Below are 25,154 nucleotides of genomic sequence, written 5' to 3' on the forward strand. Positions count from 1 at the left end.
TCACGTGCCCCGCTGCCAGCCAATGGGAGGGCGCGTTACTGCGCGGTGCCCCGGTTGAGGAAGTGCCGCCGGTGTCCGTGTCCAGCGCTCCTTCGTCCGGTTCCGCCTCCCGGGATGTGCTGAGGGCGCGTCCGCCGCCCCTTCCAGGTGAGCGGAGAGAAGTTTGGAGGGTCTCTGTGGTGGGCGAGGGGGCCGGCGCTGTCATGACGATTGCGCTCGGGACGGGCCCAGACCCGGCGCAGTCGCCATGGCAACCCCGGGCCCCTCGCCCCTAGGTCGTAGCGGGGCCAGGGCCCTCGGGATGTGCTCCTGTCCTTCCCGATAACGGAGAGTTCGGTGACATTGTCGCTGCCTGTGTCCTTCTCCATTTCCTTTTCCTTTGCGGCCGAATTTCCCACGGGAAAGCCGGGAGTTTGTCACGTATGGCTGGGTCTCGCTGTTCCCCGCGGGCAGAAAGGAGTTGCTTGGGTTTGTTTGGGTTTGTTTGTTGACGGCTGGGTATTTCTGTGGGCTGTGTGTTGAGGCCACAGGCAGTGCCGTGTCCAGCCAGGAGCTAAAATGTGTCTTGGACAATCCACTCTTGGTTCCAGGCATCAGATTGTTATCGTATCTCACTGCAAGCTGTCTAAATGTTTAATGATGTTAACTATGTTGAGTGTGAACTCGGCCTGCTCTGTGCCTGTTAGCTTATCCTGATTTTGTTGTGCTCCCAGCCCGTTCTGGGTGAGCTTGCTGAGCTCCTGAATCTTGGCCACTCTTCCTTCCCCTCCGGCGTTTTATTCACAGACACACAGAGGCATTAAATATCTGTACTTACCTCAGACCAGACTCTTTTTAGATGGGTTTTTCTCCGTCACTGTTTGTTCTGATAATTCCCAGTGTCCTCCTTTGCTGCTGACCAACAAATGTTCTCAGGGAACTCACTGTGAGTGTGGATGTTTTTCCCCCTTGCAGTGGTCAAGACAAATTGGAAATGTTTGCATTCCTTTTTTTATCTACTAACTTACAGATTTATCTGGCTTTTGGCATTGTGGGAGCTTTCTGCAACTGCCAATAGCTTTAGATTTTACCATCCTGGAAATCTGTGCCCTATCCTAAAGGATCATCAGCCAGTTTTGTTACATGTCTATTCCTTTCTTCTTCCATCTAGTTGTGATGAACCTACTGAATGGACTCTGTTTTCACTATGGTTTCATCCTACGTGATTTTAATCTAATTAATTCCTGTAATTAATTTCTTTTAATCTGCCACAGTCTCTCCTTAGTCCAGGTTAGTATCCTCAGAAATCTTTATGGAGAACACTTGTGGGAGTATTTTGGGAGCACTTGCGTGTTTTCAGACAGACCAATTGTATGAATAAACTCCTGAAGGTGTCTCACAAGTAAGGTGAAAAAAAAACCCAACCAAACAAAAAAAAACAACAACCCCAAAAACCCCAGCTGCTGGCTCTGTCCCAGTGTTATAATTAATGTGGGAACTCATTTACAAGATAAGCCTGAGCAGCCTCACCTCCCTCAGAAGCAGTGACAGGGACTTTTAAAGTAGAAGGTTTTCTCTTGCAGGTTAAAAAGTAGTTCTGTTATATCTTGTAAACTGCTCTAATTAGTGTTTCCATACCTGGTGGCAAAGAAAGAAACATTCAGCAGTGGTGCCGAGACAATGCTTTGCTCTTTGAAGTTGCTGCTGTTTCTCTCAGCAGGTTGTTTGATGTGTTTAAGGCAAATTGACTTCTCATGTCTGACTAGTTGGGAAGCGGCTGTCCTGTGAATGCCTCTTAAAACCTGTGGCATTCTTAATTTTCACTTCTTTTCCTAAACCAGTGTCAATCATCCTGACTTCTGGTATCCAGGCTGGACTTGGATGAGATGAAACATTGTGGGAACTGCCAGTGGAATTCAGAAAATGGTCTTTAGTCAAAGAGCCTTTAACAGAGCACGTGCATTTATTTTTATTAACAAAGTCTGGTGCTTCTCTCATGTCTGGTGGTATTTCTCTCCCAGTAAGGATGATCCCTGTATTTGCATATAGGGATGGGGTTTTTTGGGGGGTGTTATGAATACAGGGGTTGGGCCAGTATGATCTATCAGTCAGTGAGTCAGTGCTGGGCTCAGAGCCTGTCGGCTGATGGGAGCTGGTCCTGTCACCCCAAAAGCCATTCTCTCATTTCCTGCCTATTTTCCACCTCTGGGTCCCACCCCAGCCACTCCCAGTGTAATTTATGGAGTGAGCAGGTGAAACTGTGGTTGCAAAGGCTGACTCTGGGTGGCTGTTGTAAATACCTGAGGAATTACAGGTGCAAACTCAGAGACTTCCTGGCGGAGCTGATTCAGAAATCCTCGTAGCTCTGCCTTCCTGCTCATCAGAGGCTGCTGGGCTGGAGGCAGCCCTGGGTCATGGACAGGGATTCCCTTCAGTGACGTGTTCAGATGCTTTTAAAGAACTTCAGCTGCTCAGAGTAACAGCAGAAAAAGATCTGCCTTAGCTGAGCACCTTGTCTACAAACTTGGAAGCCAAGTGCTGTCCAAAATCAGTCTGAGAGTGGGATCACTCCTACCTTCCTGGTTTTTTAACCAGTCACAGCATGTCTGGTGGCTTCAATGCAGAGTGTTCCAAAAAGACTTAGAGCTTCATGTCTTGCTCTGTGTCCCCCCCACCTACTTTCCTGCCTACAGAGAGGTAGGAACAGGAGCTGCTCAGTTTTCCAACATTAGCTTTTAATGAAGTTTTTAATTTCTGCTTCTCAACTTATTACTGTGGCTGTCAGAGCAGATGCCTATGCCAGAATCCATTTTACATGCTACTAGTTTAAAACAGCAGCATTGGAGTTTTTGAGCTGAACCTGCATGTCTCATGCTTGGAAAACTGCTGAAAAAAGGAAAGGAAAACAGCCGTTTAGGCTCAAATTTTAAAGTCAGGATCTTGTAGAGGTGTTAAGTTTGGGGCACTTGTCTGACTACTAAAAAAGGAATGTTCTTTTCAAGCTTTTTCAAAATTATTTTATTTTAAAGCACCTTGTTTGCAGTAACCTTTGGAAAGTTGTGTTGGTGTCTCCTGTGAGGGTGTAGGTGGGGGGGTTGGGTTTTGTCAGTGCTGCTCCATAATGAGGACAGTGTAGGAAATGGAGGCAGCTTCAAATTCCCTTCTCCAGGGGTTCGTAGGCTGAATTTCTGGCTGCTTTTTCAGCCACTACACACATTTTCTGTGTGGATGTTTATTTTAATTCAGAAAGGGCAGCGAGCCTGCAGGTATGGTGGATTGTTTGGGGTTTTTTTGTTTGTTTTCTAGAGGAAGAGCTGCCTATTGGAAACTTGCTGTGTATTAAATCTCCCCTCCAGTGACGAGCCAGTTGCCAATGTGCCTCTTTTGTGACGCTTGGGTTTGAACTCCCCACAGTGCCACTGTCACAAAGCAGATTTTCCCTTCCTCATCTTAACAAGAAAAGATTTAACAGCAAAACCCTCTCAGAGATTCTCGTTTGCCATGCCCTGGAGGAATTGCTGTATCTGGGGCAGCGGGAAGCCATGCCTTGTGCAGTGTGCTTTAGAGGCACTTCATTTGGAGACCAGCTCCTGTGAAATCCATGGCTCCAGTAATGTTTCCAGAGCTGTAAGGTGAAAGAACAGCCCAAAAAGCGACCCACATGCAAAACATTAATGTTTCTGCTGCTGGGAGTCTGACAAGTCCGACTCCAAGTGTGCAGAAGATCAGGGATACGAGTATAAAAGGATTCTCACTAACAGTAAGTGTTTTGTATTTCTAATAAATAACCACTGCTTGCTACACAGGTAGAACTACATTTTGCCTTCTCACTTCTTAATATCCTTTTGGGGACTGTTTCAAATCCTCATCTTTCATGGCAGGAGGCCAAAGTGTTAATGACCATGATTCTGTGTGTTTGGCTTTGGAGGCTTTCAGTGCTGTGGCGTGCACACCTCGATGCGGGCGGAGTGGAAAATTGTGTGGAGCTGGAGACAAGGCACAAATATGTTCTTAGAATGGTGTTTTCAGAATTTCACAGCTGAGGAAAAATAGTCTGAGCCATCTGGGGTGAGCCTTTAGGAAGGAGGGCTGAATGCCAGGATGGTTTTCCCAGGTTGTGTGTGACAGTGCTACCTTCCTGACTGTCAGAGTTCAACGTGCTCTGGCCAAGCTCTTGTAGCTGTTCCACACGAGGGGGGTGTAATATCCCATTGACCTGTTTGGTGTATTTGGTGTTCGGTGGGAGTCTGATTTAGCAGGGTGATACAGCAACATGCTGAAATCACAGCAGAAGCATAACACAGTGATGGCAGTTTATGGTTGAATCCAAATCTAGGTGTGGTGCTTGTTCCTGCTCTCTGTGTGCTCAGTCAGGGTGCTCAGGAAGGAGTACACAGATTGAAGCCTGCTTTGCTTCCTTCAAAATGTACTTTTTTATTTGTCCAGTTTTTATACTTTGGGCTCAGCTGTATGTATGTTTCCCCCACACTGGTGTGGTTCTCTCAGGAAGATGTGATTCTGTATTAATTGTCTCAGGGCACCTGACAATTCACCAGTGCAGATGTCTTATCTCAACCCAAGGTTACCCTCCAGCCTCCCTAGGGCTGAGATGAATTCAGCTTTCTTTAAAACACATTATTCCCCAAGCTCACTGGGTTTTGCCCTCCTCCACTGTGGGGTGCTAGTCAAGCACACTGCCCTGGATGGATTTACTGGAGAAGAAAGTCCAGGCACTGACAAACTCCTTTCTTCAGAGTGATGTCCCCAAGAGAATCCCATTAGTGCTTGGGATGTGCTTTAGGGGCAGATGGGATCCACATGGCAGATTAACCTCATGTGTTCCACATGTGACAGCCTGGGGAGCTGTGCCGGGGCAGGTGGTTGGGGAGAGCAGTTTCCTGCACAGAAAGAAGCTGCTATTGAAGGAATTTAAATAATGAGGAGCTCCAAGTCTTGAGCTAGTGCACACTCCTGAGTGACCTGGGGTCTGTGAGGGGCTCTGAGGCTCAGTGCTTTTGATTCTGGTAGAAATGGCAGAAAAACATGGATCAAAAGGTGTTCTGGGCTGTTGTAAAGTCACATAATCAGAGCCTGCTTCCACCCACGTTATTGGGGGTTTTTTTCAGACCAAGGCACAAAATCAGTCATTTTGTCCTAGATTTCTCATTAAGAGTCTCACTCATTCCAAGCTTCTGCTAATGTAGGGAATTAAGTGCTGGCAGTTTTGGGCAGCACTCCTGTGGGATGTGATGAGTGTACAGGAGTGGAGGTGAAATGATCACCGTTCAGCCTGTGACCATGAGCTCCAGGCTCTGTTGGTTTTCATAACAAGGTGGGAATGAGGGGAGCTGTACCTTCTGGGGTTTGTGTGCTGCCTGTCCCAAATGAACCTGTGTGGCATTCCTAGAAGGAGCAGGAGCATTAAATGCTATAAACAGAGTATAACAAATGGCCTGTCGAGGTGTGCTTGCACTGCATGCTGGCAGAGCTGGGGGTGTTGGTGCAGGCAGCACATTTGATGTTGTGCCTTTAGATCCAAAGGAACTAGTCTGATTCCAGGCAGGGTGAAGAGATTTCCTCCTCACTGACATTATGTGGGCCTAAGCAACTTGATCTAAGTTGGGTTCAACCCCAAAGGGTCTTTCCAACCTAAGTTTTTTTATTCTATGACCCTACTTGAAGCAGTACTGAGAAGCTGTCAAACCAAGTATTTAAATATCTTTAAAAATTTGGATCCTGTTTCTTGGATAATGTTGCCCTAAGTCCTGGAAGCGCCTCTTTGAGATTCTTAGTAATGAATCTATGATGTTTTCAAATCCAGTTGCACTTTCATTGTATTAAATGAGAGGAGCTTGGTGACAGAGGTGTCCGTGTGGAACATTCCCTGCGAGACCAGTAACCTAAAAACACAGTAAGCTGAAAATGAAATGCAGCAGGGAAATCTTTACTGCTTTGTGGAATTAGACTGGTTCAGAATGAATGGTTTCATGTAAATCAAATCCTCAGTACCAGATGGCACAAGGTAGAGAGACTTATAGCTGTGAAAATTCCTGTTCGTGTTCTGGAAGATAATAGCAGAGTTCATGGCTGTTTCGGGTACTGTGGTGCTCAGTCACAGCTAAAATCCTGCATTTTGGTAGCTTTAAGATTCTGTCTGGGCTTTGTTTGATCCTATTTATTTACAAGTGAGAGAGGATACCAAATGTTATTAATTTTTTTTCCTGGAAATCTTGTCTTACTGGGATCTGAGCACTGTCCACACTGGAGTCGCAAACAAAGATTTGGTGGTGACACTGGAGCAGCACCTCTGGTGTGAGGGTGTCCGGCACAAGGAAATCCATCTCTGTCCCTGCATGCAGATCTTCCAGGGAGTGTCTGTAAAGTGAAACAGAGCTACTGTGACATGTCCTGCAGTGCTGGGCAGGAGCTGACAGAACAGGGCCAGCCCGGGGCTCCCCATGCCCAGTGGGGTTGTTCGGTGTCACTGCCGTTCCTCTGGAGCAGCCCCTTCATGGTGTGTCCTTAGGGGTTTTCTGCAGGAACTTAATCTTTTCCTTCTGTGGAAGGACAGCAGATAATCCTTAATAATCCAGCAGGAGTGTGCTCAAAGTGAATGCTTTGAATTCCTGAAGGTGAAAATCTTCATCCCGAGTCTATGAGGATCCGCACTGTTTAGTGCTGGAGGTGCTGGGACACCAGGCTGGCTGTATGTGCCTGTAGGGACAATGCTGCCTGAATTATGGGATCGATTTATAAACACCCACAGCCTGCCAGGGCTTTTCTTTATTCTTCCCTGCAGCTCTGCTGCTTCCTGTTCAGGATGAATTGATTTCAATTAGCTTGTAAGTAAAGTAAAAGGTATTGATGAACTTCGACCCAGCTTTGTTTCTGCAAGTGAAGATGATTCCTTCACGCTGGTTTTTGTGTGATCACTAAATTTAAAGCCAATACATCCCTTACTGGGAGTTATAATTGTAAGCAATCCTAGTTGCTATTCATTTGACTTTAGTCTTAGATTACCTGGATTTTATTCTGCCAGGAAATTCAGTGATATTTGTTTCTAGATGATAACATTTTTATTTGGGAATTTCATGAGTTTATCTGCTTGGAAGCTCAAGTCAAAATAAAAATTAATGAAACCAGCATCTTCTTCACTGGTGAAATCCAGTGATTTTTTTTTTTTTTTTTTTTTCAGGATGCACAAGGCAGAAGCCTTGTTAAAACATATCTAACAGTGCTAAACAAGAGAAATCTCAACTTGTAGAACCACTTGGCCAGTTTTTTGTAGATATGGAAGTGCGCAAGGGATTTTCAAACACGTTTAAGCAGCTGCCTGCCAAAGCATCAGGCTTTAATCCTGTATTTGAACACCCTGCTGGATTAAGAGTGCTGGTTCTGTGTGGCTGCCTGTCTCTCTAGAAATGTGATATTATGTAGATTTTATGATGATTTTTTAAAAATACAAGAGCTCTAAGAGGGAATGAAAACTTCCCGCTCTTGAGAAAAGCTTGAACTGAGGTTTCTTAGCTGTGAAGCATCTGGTTCATGTAAATAAACTGTTCCTGCACCTGGATCTAAAAAAGAACTGTTTTTTCTCGATGGGACCTGGAAGTGCTGGTGGTGGAAATGTCAGTGCCTGTACTTGGCTCCATCGTGCTGAGTGAGCAGGGGCAATTCCTGGAGGCCTAGCCATGGCTTGGGCCAATGTTGGAACCAAAGGCTCTGCTGCCTTTTAGACAGAACTGTGGAATGCTGTTCTTTAGCTCATTATACCTAGAGCTTATTGATGCCAAAGATTTATGGCATTATTTTTAAATAGTAAGTTCAGGCCTCACAATGTACTTTAATTTAAAATTATATGTCAAGTTGACTTATTTAGTAATGCATTTAGTATTTCTTTTCATCCAACTTCCATTCCTGCCAAATATTTGTCATAAGAATGTGACAGGTTCCTCTGAGCTACCCAATACACTTGAGGCCAAAACATTTTGCTAGATTTGTTTCAATAAAGCAAGGCAGAAAAGTAGTAAAAATGCTTAAAACCTTTATGCTTTCCTGTATTTTTGAAATTAATTTGTTATGCATTAGTATCTGCAGGTTTTAGGTAAGAAAGGGAATTAAATGCTCAGCTTCTAGTTCTACTTGCTCCTGACTGCAGTGTTTTGTACAAGGGTGTCCTCTGAGCTTTTTCAAATGTTTATTTGCACTATCCCTTCATAAGCATGAAATGTTAAGTAAAATATGAAATGTTGGCTCATTTTCTAATCCTCCTGAGCAAGTGCTTCCTGTTTTGACAGAAGGGTGAGGTCACTGTGCCCCCTGAGAGGGGAGACAGGGGCTGGTGCTGGCCATGTCACCTCCTAGACCATGGCCATCATGTGAACCTAAGTCTGACACTGGAGAAAAAGATATTAAAAGAAATAAGATAACTTCACTTTGGCTTTTCCAAAGTGGCTGTGAACACCCTTGAGTTAACCACATGTCCCTGGAGCCTGCGTTTGGCTTCACAGTAGCCACCATTTGGTCTCAAGGGTCCGAATTTGTGTTGTCAGTGTTGCTACCTCTAAACCCCTAAAGGCCCTTTTAACTTCCATTGAGTCCCAGGATTTTGTTTCACACTGATACTGTTTGGGGGGTTTTTTGTGCTTTCAAACATGTATTTTGTCCTCTTAAGTTAACTCTGAAACTGATACTCAGATCACTGTGTTGGCTGAGACTTGAGTTCAGGACTTTGTCTGTGCTAAGGACAGCATTGCCACAGACTGTGCCCAGGGCCAGGACCTGCTCTTGGGTGTTTTTCTAGGTATCCCTGAAGACCCAGAGGCTGTCACCTGGGTATGAAGGGAATTGATTTGCCTGGAATTTCTTCTCTCTTGGTCATAGCAGCCACTTACCACAGCTCTTCCAGCAGCAGCGACACCTGGCCAGGGAGGAAGGGGCTCAGGTCTGGTCTCCTAAATGCCTGTGGCAGGACATGGTGCCAGATGGGTGTCCCAAATGTCCTTTAAATGTGCTGGAGCATCTGGATTGGGTCATGTAATGGATGGAGTGAGTTCCTGCAAGCACAACCAGCCCTGGGTGTCTGAATTTGAGGGGAGGGGGATTATCCTGTTCAACAAAACAGTCATGGATTACTTTTTTGAGGCTGGCTTCAGCTACAGGATAATGCGTAATGCTTGCCCAGCTCTTTGAGAATGTGGTGTGAAATACACATGGACTAATCCCCATAGGAATGTGCCCTGTGCTGGCTCTGCCTCTCCGGCAGCGGCTGCCCTGCCTTTTCTACTCATTAGCAAAACCATGGTGGTTTCATTTCTCTCTGATTTATTAATGCTGAGAAGGGGTGTTGCCTTACAGGAGCATTGAAACTTTGCAAGAAAAATGATCCTGTGGTGTGTCACAGCTCTGAAATGGCTCAGCAAAGGGTTCAGCAAGGGTGGGGGGTGAGACTGGGGTCCGCATCATCGAGCACCCAGTGGTGTGGATCTGATGAGCCACAGCCAGCAAAGGGTTGCCCTTCCTTCTTCAGGGTCCCATGGGGTGAAGCTGAAGCTTCTTAAAAGGTCACCAGAGGCTGGGGGTGGGGAGTGTGTGCACCACTGTGACAGGGTACAGGTTCCAAGTCTGGCCTCTGAGGACTTGAGCCAATTCTGGGAGTGTAAAATAAGTTTTAAAGGCAGCAAGCAGTGCAGGGTTTTGTAGGTGCTTAAGTTGTTTTGAAACTGGCACCTGGACTGACTGTGAGTGCTGTGGGCTGCTCAGTAAACAAGCAGCCAGTCCTAGAACAGGCTGTAAAATAGCTGTGATGCTTTTTAAGGAATTCTTTGGAGAGGAACAAGTGATCCATTTCAGTACAGAGTGACTGTAACTGGCAAAGTAGAATATGCTGAAGGAAGGGACCCATCAGGATCATTGAGTCCAACTCCTGGCCCCACACAGAACACCCCTGGGAATCCCACCATGTGCCTGAGAGCTTGTCCAAGTATGTTTAATAACTTAATAATTTACAAGTAATTGCTAAATTGTAGGTTTGGCAGCTTAAAATTGCCCAAACTGGCAATTCTAACTTTGCCAGTTACTCAAATGCCGCTCAAATGGCATATGCAGTCCAACGGGGAGTGTGTTTAAATCTGTTCCTCCTCGAGCTCTGAGCTTTAAATCAAGAACACTGGAGAGCTGAGCATCCCTTTTCACAGGAGGGCATAGACAAACACCGCTCTGTGCAGCTTTTCCCTTATAACTTGGCACTTTGAAACCAAGACCTGAGACTCTTAAAATTGGGAAAAGAAAGTAAAAATTTTAAGTAATTTGGTTTTTTTAAGGGTGGTGGCTTTGTTTTTTTTAATTTGCATCCTGATCTGGTTCTTTTACCTGGGAGGGTCGGAGTGAGACAGATGAAGGAACTGACTCCTTCTGTCTCCACTCACCTTGTCTGTCTCACATGGGAATAGAGAGAGTCCTAAAACGTGTTCTCCAGTCATCCATCAGTGCTACAAATGCTTTTACAACCACTTTAGCTATCACTTGCTTCTTTCCCTCTGTACTTGTTAAAAAAGGCTGAAGACATTGCAGCAAGTGTTCTGTTTGTACTTAGCAGACTGTGGCAGTGCTATGGAGAAAAGGTGTCCTGGGATTTCTGTATCTGAGTGCTCTGTGCTGGGCTGGGAGGAGCTGTGGCACACAGGAATGAGGGGAAGTGAAACTAGATCTCATTTTACCAGCATAGGCTAAACAAAATGAACATTTTAAAGAGTTGGAATCCTCTGCATATGTACTCACTGGAGATGGCAGGAGTGTGCAAGAGGACTTTCTAAACGTTCCTCTAGCAGTGCTTCCTTTTTAAGCTGTTTGTTCAGTTCTGTTTTAACAAAATGTTGGTCCTGCATGGATGTTTGAAGAGCTCCATGCAACATAAGGTACACTTGGCACATTGTTGGCTCATTTAATGCTGTTTTTGGAAGGGCTGGTGGCCATGTGCTCCTCGCATGCAGAGTCACCAGACTGTACTGCCAGGGATCGGGATGTGCATGGATATGGGGCTGGAAGGCTGGGTCAGGCTGAGCTGGGAGCTGGGCTTACCCCGTGGCCAACACAGCTTTGAGTTCCTTCTCGGGTTAACATTGCTATGTTTCGTTTTGTCTCTCCTGAAAACTCACTTTTCTGGGAAAAGCAGCTTTATCCATGCCAAGCCCCTCCTGGTGCCGTTGGATCAGACCCTGCATTCCATCATATCTCACGTGCTTCCTTCCCTTGCAGGCGTGAATGACAGAGGAGGTGCCCCCGACTGCACTGACGGATGTGAACCTGCGCCTGCTCTGCCACGATGACATAGACACAGTGAAACAGCTCTGTGGAGACTGGTTCCCAATAGAGTATGTGACTGGTTTGGGGTGGCAGGTGGGGACCTCGGAACAAATGGTGTGAACCTGCACTGGTCCAATTCTGGTGCAGCCTCAGGGCTGTTACCAGGACAGCAGCAGGTTGGGAATCTCCTCTGCACTGTGGTGGTGTTGCTGTTAAAGGTCCTTTGCTGCCTGTCCTGTGGCGTACTGGAGTCATCAGAAACTTCCTGTATGAGGATTTTGGCAGGAAAATGGGCTTTGTAATTAAAGGGATGCATCAGCTTCTTGAGAAAGACTGAATGAGATGGGGAAAGGAGGACACCTCCAGGAAAAAGGACAGCATCCCTGTGCTTGTGAAAGGAAGTTGTGTCCTGGAGCGTGGTGCTGGGAAAGCACCCTCAGAGCCGAACCAAACTGGCACGGAGCTGTTCCTGAGGGACTGCTCTGAATGTCCTGGGGGAACTGAGCAGTAACGTCCCTTGGATCGCTGTTGCTCCTGTAGTCTGGCTTAAAGCTGATCTCAGCCTGTCCCAGGTCAGCTCCCCAGACCCACATTTGACAAGCACAGGAATGAGGAGCTTTTCTGGGGTACACTGACAGATTTCTGGCCTAAAGCATCCAGGGAAACCACAGCTGTAGACTTCATGGATTTTTAACTTTAGCTTCATAGAGAAGGTTTATAGAGGATTCTAGCAGATTATAATTAAGATTGAATAAAATGTAACAAATCAGCAAAAGCATTCATAGTATTTTGAGTTTGTGGATTTCTTTTAAAATCAAGACATGCTGAACTCTCACTTGGAAATAAAGAACATACAGTAGTTTCCCTTTAGCTGCAGAAGGAGGAGGAGAACTGGAGGCTGGTGGTGTGATTTGTTTTTTTCCTACCAATATGCAGTATTTTTTTTACATGTGTATGAAATTAATGAGATCCTTAAACTCTTAGATGAGGGCAGATGTATCTTGCATTTAAAAATAACTTGCTAAAGATGGATGTGAAAGCTCTGGGCAAAGACTGTAAAATGAAAATGTGATTCTCTTAGCAAGGCAGGAGGCCATTACATAGTGAAAGAACCCATGGTACCAAATGGGATGTAACTGCTGTTTCCAGTTGAGGAGCATCTCATGCCTGTTCCCAGGGGCTTTGCATCCCCAGACATTGCCGTTTCTGGTTCCTTCCCAGATACCCTGACTCATGGTACCGAGATATCACTTCCAACAAGAAGTTCTTTTCCCTCGCAGCCACATACAGAGGCTCCATTGTGGGGATGATAGTGGCAGAGATCAAGAGCAGGACAAAGGTGCACAAAGAGGTACGTGACTACCCTGGGCTTTAGTGGTACAGAATCCACCCCCTGCCGTGGGGAATGGGGGATGGGACCTGTTTGGGGTGGGGTTTTTTCCCTCCCCTATTCAGACACTTGATCCTGAGTTAATGTAAGGAATGAAGCACATGCTGATTTCCAGCCAATGGAGCAGGGCTGGGGGGCTGTGTGGTACCACAGAGGCTCTTCCAGCCCCATGGGGAGCTGAGGGATCAGATCCTGCTGGCTAATCCCAAAGTGCCTGTGCAGCAGGCATTGTACTGCTGCCTGGCCATGGCTGGTGTAGCTGTGGGAGTACAGAGCTTCCTTAGCTGTACTGGGTGAGTCACTCTGGTGACTTCCTGCAGAAACTGCTCCCTTTACTCAGTCCCTGTCCCGAGCCCTGAGGGCAGGTAACCTGTCTGCAGAGAGCTTGGACTTCAGAGATAACAGAGTTTGGACGCCAAGAGAGACAATCCAGTGGGGCAGAGAGGGAAAGAAGAGATGGTCAATGAAGACAGTGTGGGAGAAGAACACTAAAAAAAATCAAGGGCAGTGCAGGGAGTGTCTTGTTCTCTACAGCAGTGCAGAGATCTCCAGCTCACACAGCTCAGGTGCAGCTTGCAGGACTTGCTGGGTTGATCTAAACACTGCTGAGTGACTCCAGAACTGGCACTTTTGAGTCCTTCTGGTAAAGAAAGCAAGTGTGTTCTGTCCCTAAAGCCACAAATAGTGCACATAGTTAGGAAGTACTGTGGTCCGTGTTCTGCCTCTGGGAGGATGATGTGAAAATAGGAATAGCCCCATGCTTGGATATTTTAACTTCCATTCCAAAACCTTCAGCTAACACTGTTCAGTGAAGAGAAGTTTCTTGTTTTAGCCTTGTGTTTAGGTGTTCCAGTACAGGGTTCTTGATTTCTCCTGTGCCTCCCCAGGTACCCTACTAAATAACGTGTCCTATCTCTACTCAGGATGGAGATATCCTAGCTTCCAATTTTCCTGTGGACACTCAAGTTGCTTACATCCTAAGTCTTGGAGTGGTGAAGGAGTTCAGAAAACATGGAATAGGTAAGATGCTGCTAAGTGCCAGCTGTTGCTGTTGTTTGCCTGGTGTGGCCAGTGGGTGTGACTGAAGGAGCTCCAGCATGTCCCTGCAGTATCTCTGTGGAAAGGCCTACCCGTGGCTGGTACCAGCAGGTGGGAAGGTGATGCACCCACATCCCATTCCTGGTGATAGTGCAGGGGCACTGGGAGGTTTTTACTGGTGTGGGCACAACACAATATGCAAATATTTCCAAAGAGCACAGGCCTTTGTCAGCCTTGTTCCCAAGGGCCAGCTGAGCACACCAAAAACTCACACTCCTGCTGCTGAGACTGTCTGCAAGTGTAAGAACTTCACCCAGGAGCAGGGTTTGAAATTATTTTCTTTCTGGGTATCAGCAGTCTGATCCCTGAGGCAGAAAACAGAGCTGCTTTCAACCTTTCAGCTTCAACAGATAGAACAAACTGTGAGAAAACCACAAAGGGAACTGGAAAATAGTGTAACTTGTGCCTGATTAGATCTCGAATGTACAAATCAGCTCTGAATGTCTGCTGCCACATGCAGCATTCCTGCAGCCATTTGAAATCCTGGAGTCAGAAAGGCTTTCTCTCTGTTTAGAGCAGTTGTGTTCTGTCACCAAGTGCTGCCCTTCTGGTGCCATTTCAGGCAGGATGTGGATCTTTGATCTGCAGAAGGGAATGGGCCAGGTTTGGCAGTGTGACCCAGGGGTGCACACCTGGAGTCTCTTCAGTGGATATGGGTATAACTTAGCACCTCCAAGTCCTCCCTTCTTCCCCAGGAGTGTTTGGAGAGGTATAAACTTAGAGGATACATAAAGAAATGACCACAGAGTCCTTGGTGAGAGCAGTGTTTAAGCCTTCCATTAAAATGCCACTGGAGAGAATTTTCTGTACAGACAAGAAAGTGGTAGCACAGAATGATATTCACAGAGGGTGGTAAAGAGGTCTTTCTTTACAATTATGGTGGTTTTCAGTCTCCTCTTAATTTCCAAATCCTAATTTTTTTTCCCAGTTCCATCTTGCTGGAATTTTCTCCTTTCAGAGTCAGTATTTCCTGTATCCATTCTATCTGCACAGCGTGTTGCTGTGCTCTCTCAAAAACTTTTGAGCTTGCACCTGTAGCAACACAACCTAAAAAAAAATGCTGCTGCTTTTTCTGAGACCTTTCTCTTGAGGTTTTTCTACTGGTGTTTGAAGCTGGAGCCTTTCATGCAGGAGGCTCTTCACTTCAGCCATGCTTCTGAGCACTAAAGCACTGATTTTCCTCTGATTTTTCTCTGATTTTTGTAAAAGGGTTTGGTTTCTAGTTCTCTGCTATTCTTAAACCACAGGCCAGCTGGATTTCTGTGAGGTAGAAGACTGGAATATCTCATAATAAAATTGAACAATTGTCAATGTCTCAGTGGTTTTTTGGGCTTGGCTGATACAGATGCTCACAAAGTATCAAGTGGCCATGAAGTCAGTGCTGTTGACTTCTGCTCTGAAGTCCTGTGGGTCCTGCAGGGAGTTCTACAGGCCCTGGGATTGTGAAACAGCAGCAGCCATCTCCCCTGTGTGTTAGTCAGGCTGATTCTTTAGCCTGGTGTTACCACACCTGCTGGAAGAAGTTCCCGTGCAGGTTCTGCTGCGTCCTTCATGCCATGTTGAGGTGGTGTGGATGAACCCTAGGTCTTGTCTCCTGGGGCTGGAGTATCCTCTGTACCCTTCTGGTTTTTTCCTGCTGGCTGCAGCAAATCCAGGTTGGATGAGACTGTGTCTCTTCTCTTCTCCTTAGGAGGCATCTTAAAGTCCCACCAGTTCTTAGATTTTTATTCAAGTTCAGCAGACACAATACAATAACCTGCTTGTGAAGTCCTGTGTTGACACTCTGCTGTTTCAAATGGCTTTGAAAGAAGTAAATGTATGGGGTGGAACTGATACCATTGAAAATGAGTCACTGACCTTCCCCAAAGCCAGGAGCTGCTCTGCTGGGGATGGGCAGTACTGTCAAAGTTCTGGCTCTGTCTTGTGGTTATTGAGTCAGAGGTTTGTGTCTTCGAAATCTCTGGGTTTTGAAGCTGTGCTCACAGGTGAGACCATATATTAAAACCATGTAGAGGGTCCTGTGAGAACTGGGTGGGATTTGGGGTCTCCAGGTGTGTGCAGCAATCCCTGCTTAGACACTGGTGCAGGAGGACTCAGCTGGGCCCCACAAACCCTCATGCTGAGGGTCCCTGGGGCTGCTCACTGTGATCCTGCTGCTTTCCCTTCAACAGGTTCCCTCTTGCTTGAGAGTCTGAAAGATCACATCTCCACCACTGCCCAGGACCACTGCAAAGCCATCTACCTGCATGTGCTCACCACCAACAACACAGCAATAAACTTCTATGAAAACAGAGACTTTAAACAGCACCACTATCTCCCCTATTACTATTCCATCCGAGGCGTCCTCAAAGATGGCTTCACCTACGTCCTGTACATCAATGGTGGCCACCCACCCTGGACAATCTTATATCCTTTCCCTGCAGGCTGCTGAGCAGAGGCCAAACCCTGTTTTGGGTTAGCAACAGCAAAGTGTGGGTAGATGTGGGGACTGAAACCTGCTCAGAAGTGGGTTTAATCTGAAGCTGGAAGGTAGGTGATGTTAGAGGGATCTGACAGTGATCCATGTGTCCCCAGGCTCCCTGGACTCCTCTGGGAATGCTTCAGGGAGCCAGTGTAGGATCGTTGGAGCAAGTTGGATGCCAGTGAGAGTGAGTGCTGGTGTTAGGCCAAAGTGCTGGGTGTGCTTTGGCTTGTAGGGTGCAAGATTTTGCCACGAACAGGGCAGAGAAACCCTTGGTCTTGCTTCCTGTGACCTGGGATCTGCTTTGAGCCTGGCCTGGCCTGGATCTCAGCAGGCTGCTCCCACACTGACTTAGGGAGATTGTCTCAGGTCAATGGATCATGCAGAAGAAACTTCATCCTTCCTGGGTGTAGCTGGTCATTTCCAACCTCCCCAGGCAGGTGGATGGATTGCTGTCCTCACAGGATCTTCTATGGAGTGCAAAGGGAACTGGCAGCTGCTTAGAAGAGGTATTTCCCACACAAGCTGGAGCTGCCATTCCCAAATTGCCATCCTTTACAGGGCAGAGCAGACCTGCTTTTGATAGAGAGGTGGAAGCAAATGATTGCAAGGAGCAGATGTGACTGAGCTGAGCAGCTTCCACTGTGCCAGGGGTCCCTGCAGGCAGGGCAGGTCCAGGAGTGATTTAGGTTCTTTGCTAAGTTACAGGGTAAGTGTTGCTGTCCTTAACTAGTGGCCACTGACTACCTACAGCACATTGGCTCCACACTAGCCAGCCTGAGCCCGTGCTCCATTCCCCAGAGGATATACAGACAAGCCCAGAGCCTCCTCTGCAGCCTCCTGCCCTGGTCTGGCATTTCTGCCAAGAGCGGCATCGAGTACAGCCGGACGATGTGACTGAGCGAGGGTGCACAGGAAGCACAGGTGGGTACTGGGGCCAGCTCCCTTCCTGCCCCATGGCCACCGTTCTGTACAGAGATCCTGGAGTGAGCTCATCCTGCTGCTGTGGAAGGTGTCTGGGCAGGGCTGTGCTCCAGCTCCAGCCAGCAGCTGAACTCCTGCTGGTTTCATCTGAAGGGAAATCAAACTCTGACCTTATTTACTTGTGCCCAGAGCCCAACAGCAGGTGGAACCTGCTGTCCCTCTCCTTTTCCCAGCTGCTGGAGCAGCATGCAAGACCCACAGTGCCTGAGCCCTCAGAGTCCCAGCAGAGTAACTGGAAGCCCCGTTTGCTGCCAGTGCCATTGCACGTGTGTGACATTTCCAGGACAATGGCGCCCCAGCACACTTTCCCTAAGTGTTTCCCTAAAACATCTGCCCTCTTTTCTTTCCATAGGATTGTTCCTCCTTCCTTGTGACACCCGGCTCTGCGCTGGTTCCAGTGATGACAGCTCTTGGCCAGTGACCCAGCCCCTGGATGGGACTCCTTGTTCCACAGGGACTGACCTTTGGTAGAACTTCACCCTGGGGCTGCAGCCCCGGCTCCCCATGTGGGCTGGTGGGCCTGGCTGTGCCACAGCCACGGGCCCTTGGTGTCACCACTCCGTGTGCATGTTGCACTGTCCCCGCCACTTGCCTCCGGTTTGCTCATCCCCATCCATACCCAGAATGTTGAGGGGTTCAGCTGCTGCTCCCACTCCATCCACAGCTGCTGAGAGCAGCTGAGGGAGGTTCATGGAGCTGCACTGAGGAACCACTTAAATGAGCTGGGAGAGCCCCGGCTGGCAGGGCAGAGTCTGCCCTTGTTGCTGGGGAAGGGGGGAGCTGGGTGAGGGAAAAGGGGGGAATGGGAATCATGTTTAGGTCCTGCCATATCAGCTGCTGGTGCGTCCTGTGGGTAACTTCCAGGGAGAGCAACTGCCTCGCATGAGAAACTACCCAGCCCCACCAGCCCTCTGGAATGATGTAAAAAGCAGCATATAATTCAGGATGCATAAAGTAGAAGGCAGGGAATGAAATTGCTATTTCATAGTGAAATATATATGTATTATACTGTATAGATCTTTCTGCCTTTGTCCAAGTTGGAATGTAGCAGGGGAGGGGAGCTGGGAGTGTAAGAGTCTGGTCCAGAGCCCTTCTCCCCTTCCTTGGCACCAGGCTGGATGTCGCAGGACCTTGAGGGATGGGATGTGTACAAGCATAACAGCTTTCCCTTACTGAGGAAGATCCTCAGCTGCTCAGCATTGTGCTTTGGGCTGTGGTCTGGGCAGTCTCTCAGTGGCTGCCCAATGTGTCCTGGCTGCAGGACCCTCTGGCTGGACTGAGTAGCTCATGTCCAGCCTGTGTGGAAGCCCCAGAGCTGCAGCCAGGCCAGGGGCCCTGCTATATTCCTATGGTAAATCCCCCTTCCCTGGCCAAGGCTCTTCCATGCTCAGCACCAGAGGGATCCCTGCCAGAGCAGGCGCAGGCCCCGGATGGGCTGGCACTGCCAGTGCTGGCAAGGGGTGGGCAGGACCTGGGGGTGCCACACGGCTCAGGCTGGGCCTTAGAAGAGCCAACAAGCACATTCTGACCTTGCAGCCTGGATGGCCAGAGAAAGCCCTGTTTGTATCTAAGCCCCTGGGTGGGAGCTCAGTAATAAAAGGACACAGGAGATGAGCTGCTGTGACTAGTGCCAGCCTGGAGAGCAGGAGGCCTCAGGGGCTGGCACGTTTGGTGTCTGGGAGCATCACCAGGGTGTTCTGGGAGGTGCTGGTCCTTCTGTGGCTCAAAGACAAGGTAAAGAGGTGTTTATGAGGAGTCAAAAAGGGCACTGATGGAAAGCCCAGCCTTTGAAACTTTCAAGCCCCAAAATGCCAGGGCTGCCTTCGGAGTGAGGGCATCTCTTCCATCCCATATGATGTCTCTGGCTCCCCTCTCGTTCAGCAGTGCCAGTGGCACTGGGCAGGCAGCTCCTCCCCCAGCCCCAATGCTTCCCCATGGCCCCTGACACCCTTCTAGCCTCAGTTGTTACATTTTAGTTTGGGGTATTTTTGCTTATCCACTTTTTACTTAACACATCTGTTGGTATAGAGTTTCTTTAGCAGGCCAAGCCTGTGGTTTTTCTCAGCACTTGCTTTCTCTGGACCAGAAAGAAGTTCTCTCCTGATTGCCTGGAACTGATGTGTATGTGTGTCCCCACTTTCTCTCCTGTCTGTTGTACAACCCAGCTCCGCTACTGGAGCACATCCCAAGGGAGCTGTGGCTGGTCTGTGTGCCCTCCTACCACCCTGCCCTGAGGTGTCATCCCCACCGTAGCCCATTATTTATTGAAGAACCTCTTGCTGAACATCTTCGATTAAACCAAACCTCTTTTTTGAGTTGTGTGTCCCTGCAGAGAATCTGCCTCTGATCAGCTGCTCATGCTCCAGCCCTGACCTTGTGCTCTGCCCCGCTGTGGGGTGACCACAGACCTTTTTCTACACGGCTGGCAGGGATCCTGGGGGAGCTGCTGCTGCTCCAAGGCAGGGATGAGCTTGGAGCAGGCAGAGAAGGGACAGGGAAGGGAAAGCAGCTCCTCCAGGGCTGAGCCCATCCTTCCAACAGGGCTGCAGGAAGGGTGGATTTTCCCAAGGCTCAGCTGAAATGGACCGGGGCCTTGTGCAGTTGCAGCGCTGGGCTCCTCGCTGGCTGCCCCCATTTCATCCAGGACCAAGGCCCCTCAGGCGCACAGCCAGTGCCTGGGAGGTGCTCCTGCACTTGGGGCAAGCTGCTCCAAGCCCCTGCCTGGAGCCCTGGGGAGCACAAGGCATTCTGGAGCAGCCCAAAATCTCAAGGGTGTAGGTGGTGTAGCACCTGAGCCAGCCCACATCTGCCCTTCACCCCTGGCCTCTGTGCTCCCCCACCCTGCACATCCCCAGCTCTGGGTCATTGCAGGCTCTGCACCAGCCCTCAAGAACGATCCCAAACTTTCAGCAAAGCCATTTATTCAACTTTCCTGCTCCCACAGATCTCCAGGTGGGGACCCACATGAGCATCCCCAGTGCCCCAGAGGGAATTCATGGCATGGCTGCCCCATTGTGCCAGCACCCCAAGCAGGAGCCCGGCCAATAACATGGGCAGAGGTGCTTGACCAGAAGCCCCAGGCCTCAGCTGTGCCCGGTGCCAACACAGCCACGTCAAGACAGGGCATTTAAAAAATTAGATGTTTTGTTCCTTACAAATGAAAGAGGGACCTGACAGCAGCAGTGTGTCCCTGAAATCAAAGCATAACTCTAAGGCTCTGGTGCTCTCGCATAAGCACATGAACTCCCTGCAGGGGCTGTGCAGGTTGATCTGGGAAGCTCGCTTAAGAGTTTAATGGCCATAAAAATAAAATCGCTTTTCCCTGCTTTAGACAAACCCAACCCCTCCTGGCTGAGCAGTGGGATCGCGTGGGCAGCCACTGCAGCCAGCCACGGGTCGGAAAGTTAGAAGTCTCTCAGCTCACCCACTTTTAATTGAATGCCAACAGAGCGGCGTCACTCCATCGCCTCTGTCAGCGGCTGCTCCGCCACAGCATCAGCGCCCAGCCCCGCTGGCTGCTCCAGCGCCTCGGCCCCCGCCAGCTGCTCTGCCAGGGCCTGGCCCTCCAGCCCCACGAGCTGCTGCTCGGCCCCCGCCTGTGCTGCACCCGGGTGCTCTGCCCTCTCTGCCAGCTCGTTGCCCGCTTTAGCCAGCTCATTGCCTGCCTTGTGGACATGCAGGTGTCCTGCTGCCCCTCCAGCCTGGTCGATGGCCGCCTTCTTCGGCCTCTGCGTGGCAGCCACCGCCTCGGCCAGCTTCTCCTCCGGCACCATGTTCAGGATCTTCAGGGCAAACAGGAGCTGGAACTTGGCGGTTCCTACGAAGGAGTTGGCCAGGAAGTTGGGCAGCCCGCCCATGCGATCCTTCTGGGTGTAGAGTGGGACACGGACCATGCCCATAACCTGCAACAGCACAGGCACAGCTCAGCAGGGGCCACGGCAGCACCAGCCCCCCCGCCCTGCGCCCCCCCTCTGCCCCACACCCTCACCCAGTGCCCGCCAGCCCTTGGCCCAGGCTTGCCCTGCCCCTGTGCCAGGTCCTGCCCCTCCCTCCCACACCAGCCCCTGCCCCTGCCTGCCCTCAGCCCCACTGAGCCCCTTCACTGCCCCTTCCCAAACCCCACCAAGGCCCCTGCTCTCCCTGCCCATCCCCTCAGCCCAGCCCTGGCTCTGCTCCCCCTTCTGCCCCTTTGGGGGGATCCCGCTGCCCCAGCCCACTATGGGGAGGAGTCCCACTTTCCCCTCCAGCCCTGCCCTGCGTGAGGACACCACGACTGACCCACGAGTCCCCCTCAACCAGGCCACAACCCAGAGCCCTCTGCCTCTGCTCACACGGCTGCCGACACCCACCGAGCGCCCCGTGGGCGCGCGGGGAGGCCCTGGCTCTCGCGCTCTGCCCCGGCCATCAGCCGCACTTGGCTGCCCGGGAGGAGGAAGGTGCCTCCCGCACGGGAGGAACTCGGGTCACAGCGACATCACCACACCGAGGTCACGGTCCAGTCCGGGGCACTCAGCCCAGGGCAGGGGGAGATCCCCCCCCAGCTGCAAATGGCCCTCGCCTGCATCCTGAGGCCGAGCGGTAACACGGGGCTCGTCCCTGCGTGGGTGGACACCGGGAAAGGCTGGAGCCCGAGCTCGCTATGCTCCAGAGCCTGCGGCACGACCCCGGCCACAGTTCCTAACGCCGATGCCACGGGCGGTGCGGGCACCTGCCGCCGGCAGCTCTACCTGCGGTGCATTCCCCGGCCGGGCTGGCCAGGGCAGCCCGGCAGACCCAGGAGGGAAGCGGTGCCTTCCCTGGGCTAACTGAGAGCTCGCACACCCCTCCCGGGTGTCCCACCTCCATCCCGTGGTCTCGGGAATGCACCGCGCTGATCTCGATGGTGTGCAGCTCCTCCAGGGTGAGCTGCCTGGCGTAGAAGTGTGCCACCACGCGATGTGGCCCCTCTGTCAGGTGCGAGCACAGATAGTCAGCTTCCGTCAGGCGCACACAGCCTAAACCCAAGCCCAGCACCCGATTCAGACCGTCCTCCAGGGACCAGTAACGGCGATCCACGAACCCCCCGGGAAAGCCCAGCAGTCCGTCAAATCGCATCTGCATCTGCAATAGAGGCGCAGGGTGTTAATGGGGCACGGCGCGGCCCCCGGCGGGGGGCGAGGGGGCGTCACGGAGGCCTCCGGAGGAGCCGGAGGAGCGCGAGAGGCGTCGCGGCCGCTCCGTCGCGGCCCTTCCAGCTCCGGCGCATCCACGACCATTCACCGACAGCGGCCCGGCCGCCGGGGCTCTCCGCCCCGGCCGCACAAACCCGCGGGCCCGGGGGCTCCCCCCCGGGCTCGGGCCCAGCCTGATACTACCACCCTGCACGGGAACTACCGCGGAGCCACCGCCCCTCAGCCCGCCGCCCCCGGAGCCCGCGGCCCGACCCAGCCCAGTCCGCCCCGACCCAGCCCGAGGGCCCGCCCGCCCCCGCCCTGGTCCCAGCCACGGCCCGGCGCGGCCTCGCCCGCCCCTCACCAGCACGGCGTAGCGCAGCGGGATGCGGCCGAACAGCATGCCCGGGTTGGGCGCGTACAGCATGGCGTGGCACGAGTGGCTCCAGCCCGGGCCGAGCCGCATCGCCTCGTACCGCGTAAGCGGCTTCAGCTCGGGCACGCCGGGCACGCCGAGCGTGGGCAGAGGCGGCAGCGCGCCCATGGCGGGCAGCGGGCCCATGGCCGCCATCGTCCCCACGGCCGCCATCGCCTCGCGCCACCGCCGCCCGCTCCGCGCACGCGCCGCGCCCACGGCGCCTCGGGGGCGGGACCGCCGCCCGCCTCAGCCAATGGGAGCGCGCCGCGCGCCGCAGGGCCAATGGGCTCTCGGCGGCGCCCGCCAATCCCCGCGCGCGCCAGAGGCGGGGCCCCCCGCGGGCGGTCAATGAGGGGCGGGAACGGCTGCGCGCGCCGCTCGCCTTATTAGGGCAGCGGCGCGCGCGGGGGCCGACGGCGCGCGCGACCAATCACAGCGAAGCGCGGGGGAAAGGAGGGGCGCCGCAGAGAACGCCGGGAAGGAGGCGGGGGCGGGAACGCACGAGCCCGCCTCCCGTGCCCTGGCCCCGCCCCCTCACGTCAGTCTCCGCCCCGCTGCGCTGGCCCCGCCCCTTCCGCAGTAGCCCCGCCCCCACCCGCGCGGGCCCTGCGCCCATTGGCCCCGCCCCGCCCGGGCCCCGCCCCTCCAGCCTGGCCCCGCCCCCTCAGCCCCTCCCCCCCGCCCCGCCCGTCGCAGACGCGGCCGGAGCCCCCCCGGCTCCCCCCCGGCTCCCCCGGTGCACACGGACTCGCGTGGCTGCTCCACGGGTTTATTACTACAAACATAGACGGGGAGGTGGGGGGGATGTGCCCCGGGACCCCCCGCAGAAGCAGAACAAGGCACACGGCGTGGGCAGCGCCGGGCTCTGCGGGAACGGGGGGCGCGGGGGTCACCCCGCACGGGCTGGGACGGGGCTGACCTCCACGACCCCCTGCCTCGGGGTAGGCTGGGGCTGACCCCCGCGCTCCCCCGCTCCCGCGGAGCCCTGCGCCCCGGCAAGGCAGGGAGGGCCACAGCTATGTACAGGGGCAGTGACAGCAAAGGGCTGTGCTCGGTAAGTACAAAATATACATCGGTAGTGTCCTTCATCGGCCGACTCGAACCCCAAACGCCCCGCCCCGGCCCCCACAGACACCTCCCACGTAAAAACACGACACCAGCCCCTACCCACCGCCAGGAAACATGCACGGGCTGTGCCGAAACCGTGTGGGTGCGAGACCCCACACAGCGTCCCCGGGAGAGCCTGGCGGGGTCCGGCGGCACGGGCAGGGTCCGGCCCCGCTCACGAGAGGCTCTGCTCGTCCTCCAGGTGCAGACGGGTCTGCTCGAAGAGAAGGGGCTGCGTGGGGCTGCCGGTGCCGCGGACGGGGAGCGTCTTGGTGAAGTCGGATGAGCCTGGGTGAGGAAAAGCGAGTTCAGCCTCAGTAATGGAGCCCTGGCGTCAAAGAGCCCTGGCAGGGTGCTCAGCCAGCCCTCCTAGCCTGGACTGACCACAGGAGATAGGGCTGGAGCCAATGCTGCATGCCCTCAGCTGCAGGCTCAGTGTCACAGGGGGGACACAGGACACTGAGGGGGGACACTATCTGCCACAGCCTGGGAGAAGCCAGCAGGGGCCTGGATGTTCGCGGTGCCCAGGAGGCAGCAGAGCCCACGCACAGCAGAAGCCAGTGGGGAGGGGTTTCTGCTGCCCTGCTTGGCATCCTGGCACCCAGGGGCACCCAGGAATGGGAAGGGAGTGAGGACAGAGCCAGCAGTGCAGCCTGGCTGGTTTGCTGCCCCTCCGTCCCTGCCCCGATGGCCAGGACCAGCCCCATCCCCGCTCTCTGCCAGCATTCCCAGGAGGGCCTTGCTGCCCCACACAATAGGGATGCATAAGAAGAATGAGAAGACGTACCAGCTTACTCCTCTATACCAACAGAGCAGGAATCAGGACCCAGTGCTGCCCAAGACAGGAGGGAGGAAGGCAGACAGAGAGGGAAGGAGACATTAGAGAGGTAACTCAGAACAGACTGCGACTCTACGGAAGAAAACAGGCTGCAATGACAACAGTCAGAGGTGAGGACAGTGCAGTGTCCCATGGGTGTGCTCAGAGCATGGTACACCGGGACCCTCCCCACCGTGACAACACTGCCCCAAGTTCCCCAGCAGCTGGCCCAGATGGTTCCCCTCCCTCACCCAAAAGCAGGAGCACATTTGGGAGCGCACAGGAGGCCTTTGTCACACAGAACTGTGCCATGGAGTGGTTGCAGCCCAAGAGAAGAAAGGAGGGGAAGGACAGAGACACAAGGGTGAGGGAGGAGGAGAGAGAAGGGGGGCCAAGTTACCTCTGTGTAAGCCCCCCTTGCCCACAGCTCGTTCTGCCCACTGGGA

General features: G+C 52.2%; 3 protein-coding genes across 8 annotated transcripts in view; 1 reads left to right on the forward strand and 2 right to left on the reverse strand.

Moving 5' to 3' along the window:
• Position 1: 1 nt before the first annotated feature.
• Positions 2 to 19,531, forward strand: NAA60 (N-alpha-acetyltransferase 60, NatF catalytic subunit). Of its 2 annotated transcripts, XM_048320980.1 has the most exons (7): positions 2 to 147; positions 11,236 to 11,351; positions 12,505 to 12,634; positions 13,597 to 13,693; positions 15,943 to 16,177; positions 16,973 to 17,156; positions 17,569 to 19,531. In XM_048320980.1, exons 2-6 carry the CDS (start codon positions 11,242 to 11,244, stop codon positions 17,127 to 17,129), a joined length of 729 nt encoding a protein of 242 aa, XP_048176937.1. In that variant the 5' UTR covers positions 2 to 147; positions 11,236 to 11,241; the 3' UTR covers positions 17,130 to 17,156; positions 17,569 to 19,531. The 2 variants fall into 2 exon arrangements, with proteins under 2 accessions (XP_048176937.1, XP_048176938.1); XM_048320981.1 differs by lacking the exon at positions 2 to 147 and having other exon boundaries at positions 11,263 to 11,351; positions 12,564 to 12,634.
• A 589-nt stretch (positions 19,532 to 20,120) lies between these two features.
• On the reverse strand, positions 20,121 to 22,989 carry NUDT16L1 (nudix hydrolase 16 like 1). Its single transcript, XM_048320978.1, has 3 exons — positions 22,731 to 22,989; positions 22,056 to 22,316; positions 20,121 to 21,118 (listed from the first exon to the last, which is right to left on the reverse strand). Exons 1-3 carry the CDS (start codon positions 22,953 to 22,955, stop codon positions 20,672 to 20,674), a joined length of 933 nt encoding a protein of 310 aa, XP_048176935.1. The 5' UTR covers positions 22,956 to 22,989; the 3' UTR covers positions 20,121 to 20,671.
• A 550-nt stretch (positions 22,990 to 23,539) lies between these two features.
• Positions 23,540 to 25,154, reverse strand: part of MGRN1 (mahogunin ring finger 1) — a 50,075-nt gene continuing 48,460 nt past the window's right edge. For 2 of the 5 annotated variants that reach the window (XM_048320972.1, XM_048320975.1), the window contains 2 exons: positions 24,679 to 24,723; positions 24,092 to 24,179 (listed from right to left, as the gene is read on the reverse strand). In XM_048320972.1, the coding sequence (XP_048176929.1) occupies positions 24,683 to 24,723 (41 nt within the window). In that variant the 3' untranslated portion in view covers positions 24,092 to 24,179; positions 24,679 to 24,682. Of the gene's footprint in view, positions 24,180 to 24,678; positions 24,724 to 25,154 lie in introns of all 5 variants that reach the window. The other 3 variants (XM_048320970.1, XM_048320971.1, XM_048320974.1) reach the window with 2 other exon arrangements.

Source organism: Corvus hawaiiensis, chromosome 16, assembly GCF_020740725.1.
Source record: "Corvus hawaiiensis isolate bCorHaw1 chromosome 16, bCorHaw1.pri.cur, whole genome shotgun sequence".
NCBI classification, from domain to species: Eukaryota; Metazoa; Chordata; class Aves; order Passeriformes; family Corvidae; genus Corvus; species Corvus hawaiiensis.

Bases quoted from the DNA above. Each gene is read 5' to 3' on its own strand.
- NUDT16L1 (XM_048320978.1), bottom strand. From the start codon at position 22,955: ATGGCGGCCGTGGGGACGATGGCGGCCATGGGCCCGCTGCCCGCCATG. The intron at 22,317-22,730 runs GTGAGGGGCGGG...CCTCTATTGCAG, and splicing joins CGCTGCGCTACGCCGTGCTG to ATGCAGATGCGATTTGACGG. The intron at 21,119-22,055 runs GTGGGACACCCG...GTGCTGTTGCAG, and splicing joins CCCGAGACCACGGGATGGAG to GTTATGGGCATGGTCCGTGT.
- NAA60 (XM_048320980.1), top strand. From the start codon at position 11,242: ATGACAGAGGAGGTGCCCCCGACTGCACTGACGGATGTGAACCTGCGC. The intron at 11,352-12,504 runs GTATGTGACTGG...GTTCCTTCCCAG, and splicing joins GGAGACTGGTTCCCAATAGA to ATACCCTGACTCATGGTACC. The intron at 12,635-13,596 runs GTACGTGACTAC...ATCTCTACTCAG, and splicing joins GGACAAAGGTGCACAAAGAG to GATGGAGATATCCTAGCTTC.